This window comes from Mus pahari, chromosome 4 (genome assembly GCF_900095145.1).
Source record: "Mus pahari chromosome 4, PAHARI_EIJ_v1.1, whole genome shotgun sequence".
In the NCBI taxonomy this organism is placed as follows: domain Eukaryota; kingdom Metazoa; phylum Chordata; class Mammalia; order Rodentia; family Muridae; genus Mus; species Mus pahari.
Window position 1 is genome coordinate 87,745,734 of NC_034593.1, and position 1,462 is coordinate 87,747,195.

Genomic DNA, 1,462 nt, shown 5'->3' on the forward strand with positions numbered 1-1,462 from the left:
GAGCAGAGAGGAGGAGCCAGGACAGAGCACCTGCTTGAAGGGACTCTGGAAAGTGACCTTTCTTCTTAAAGAGAGTCGGTTGCTTCTGAAAGGCTGAGTTTAGCCGGCCCTATCAATTTGAAACAAAAACAGGAAGTGAACAAACACTGAAAGAAAAGTGGGAAGGGATGGAGCCTGGAGGGTCGCTCTCCCTGTGCGGGTGCTGCTGAGAAACCATAGATTAAAATATATATAATATTATTGTTTCCTTGCCCAAGCATTTTGAGCTGTTTCCTTTGCGTTTACGGAAGAAGGGTGCACGCCCTTGGGTGGGCGGGATAGGAGGTGGGACGGTACAGCCCCTCCCCATTGGCCACTGCTGTGTTTATCTGAGGCTCTGCTGCTCTGCCCTAAGTTGTGGCCCCCTGCTTAGCTCCGAACTAGAGGAGCAGCGCCCTGAGCAGGTACCTCCCAGCGCCACGGTCCCCACACACCTCTTGTTACATTTGTTTGTGTGTCTGGGCCCAGATCTTTCCTGTGGCCACTCTGGAACTCTGTGTGTTCAGTCTCTCCTCATTCTTTCTTTAGGACAAGCGCTCTGGTGACCATGGCCAAGAAAAGGATTGCTGTAATTGGATCAGGAGCGAGCGGACTCACCTGCATCAAGTGCTGCCTGGAAGAGGGCTTGGAACCTGTCTGCTTTGAAAGGTCTGGTGACATCGGAGGACTCTGGAGGTTCCAGGTAAATCTCCTGAGCCCCTAAGACTTGAAGGACTTGCAACACCCTACCTACTATCGTATGGGCTGCGCAAGGCAGCGACCTGAATTCCACCTTGGCAGCGGGTCAGATTTAAGGCCAGCTTCCCTCTGTAGGCTGGCTGCAAAGTGAAATACAAATGCCACTTATTTCCCGTTTCTGTTGCCACGAAAACGGCACACAGACCAGGGATTCCGTTTGCTTGTGTGTTTCTGAACTTCGCTGCTATTCAAAAAACGGGAAACAATCCGCGAAGTGGCGGAATAGCAAACATTAGGAGTTCCCTGTATGTCCCCGGCTCCTGAAATATAGATTGAACCAAGTATCTGTTTGCAACTCCTTCAATCTTCTTTTCTACTGTAAGCAATTCCTGAAGTGGGGCTGGAGAGATGATGCGGCAGGTAGACCACTTGCTCTTTCAGAGGACCAGAGTTCAGTTTCCAGCACCCACAGAATGGCTCACCAGCACTGTGAGCCCAGCTCCAGGGGGCCCAACACCCGCTTCTGACCTCAGACACCAGGTGTGAGCAGAGCACATAAACATGCATACAGGCGAAACACTTACACATAGAAAATAAAAATAAATACGTCTTCTTTTAAAATCCTGGGGCTGGGGAGCTGGCTTTTCTAGAAAATAATAAGTACTTGCTGCAGGAGCAGGAAGCTCTGAGTTCCCTCCCTCCTTAGCACTCACAAGGACAAAGGGAGGGAGAGATGGAGAGATGG

The 1,462-nt window shown here is 50.5% G+C and overlaps 1 protein-coding gene across 1 annotated transcript in view; it reads left to right on the plus strand.

Annotated features, from left to right (window-relative positions):
* The first annotated feature begins 357 nt into the window (after positions 1–357).
* Positions 358–1,462, plus strand: part of Fmo5 (flavin containing dimethylaniline monoxygenase 5) — a 24,149-nt gene continuing 23,044 nt past the window's right edge. The window contains exons 1-2 of the mRNA XM_021196509.2: positions 358–443; positions 568–721. Of these exons, the coding sequence (XP_021052168.1) occupies positions 587–721 (135 nt within the window). The 5' untranslated portion in view covers positions 358–443; positions 568–586. The remainder of the gene's footprint in view (positions 444–567; positions 722–1,462) is intronic.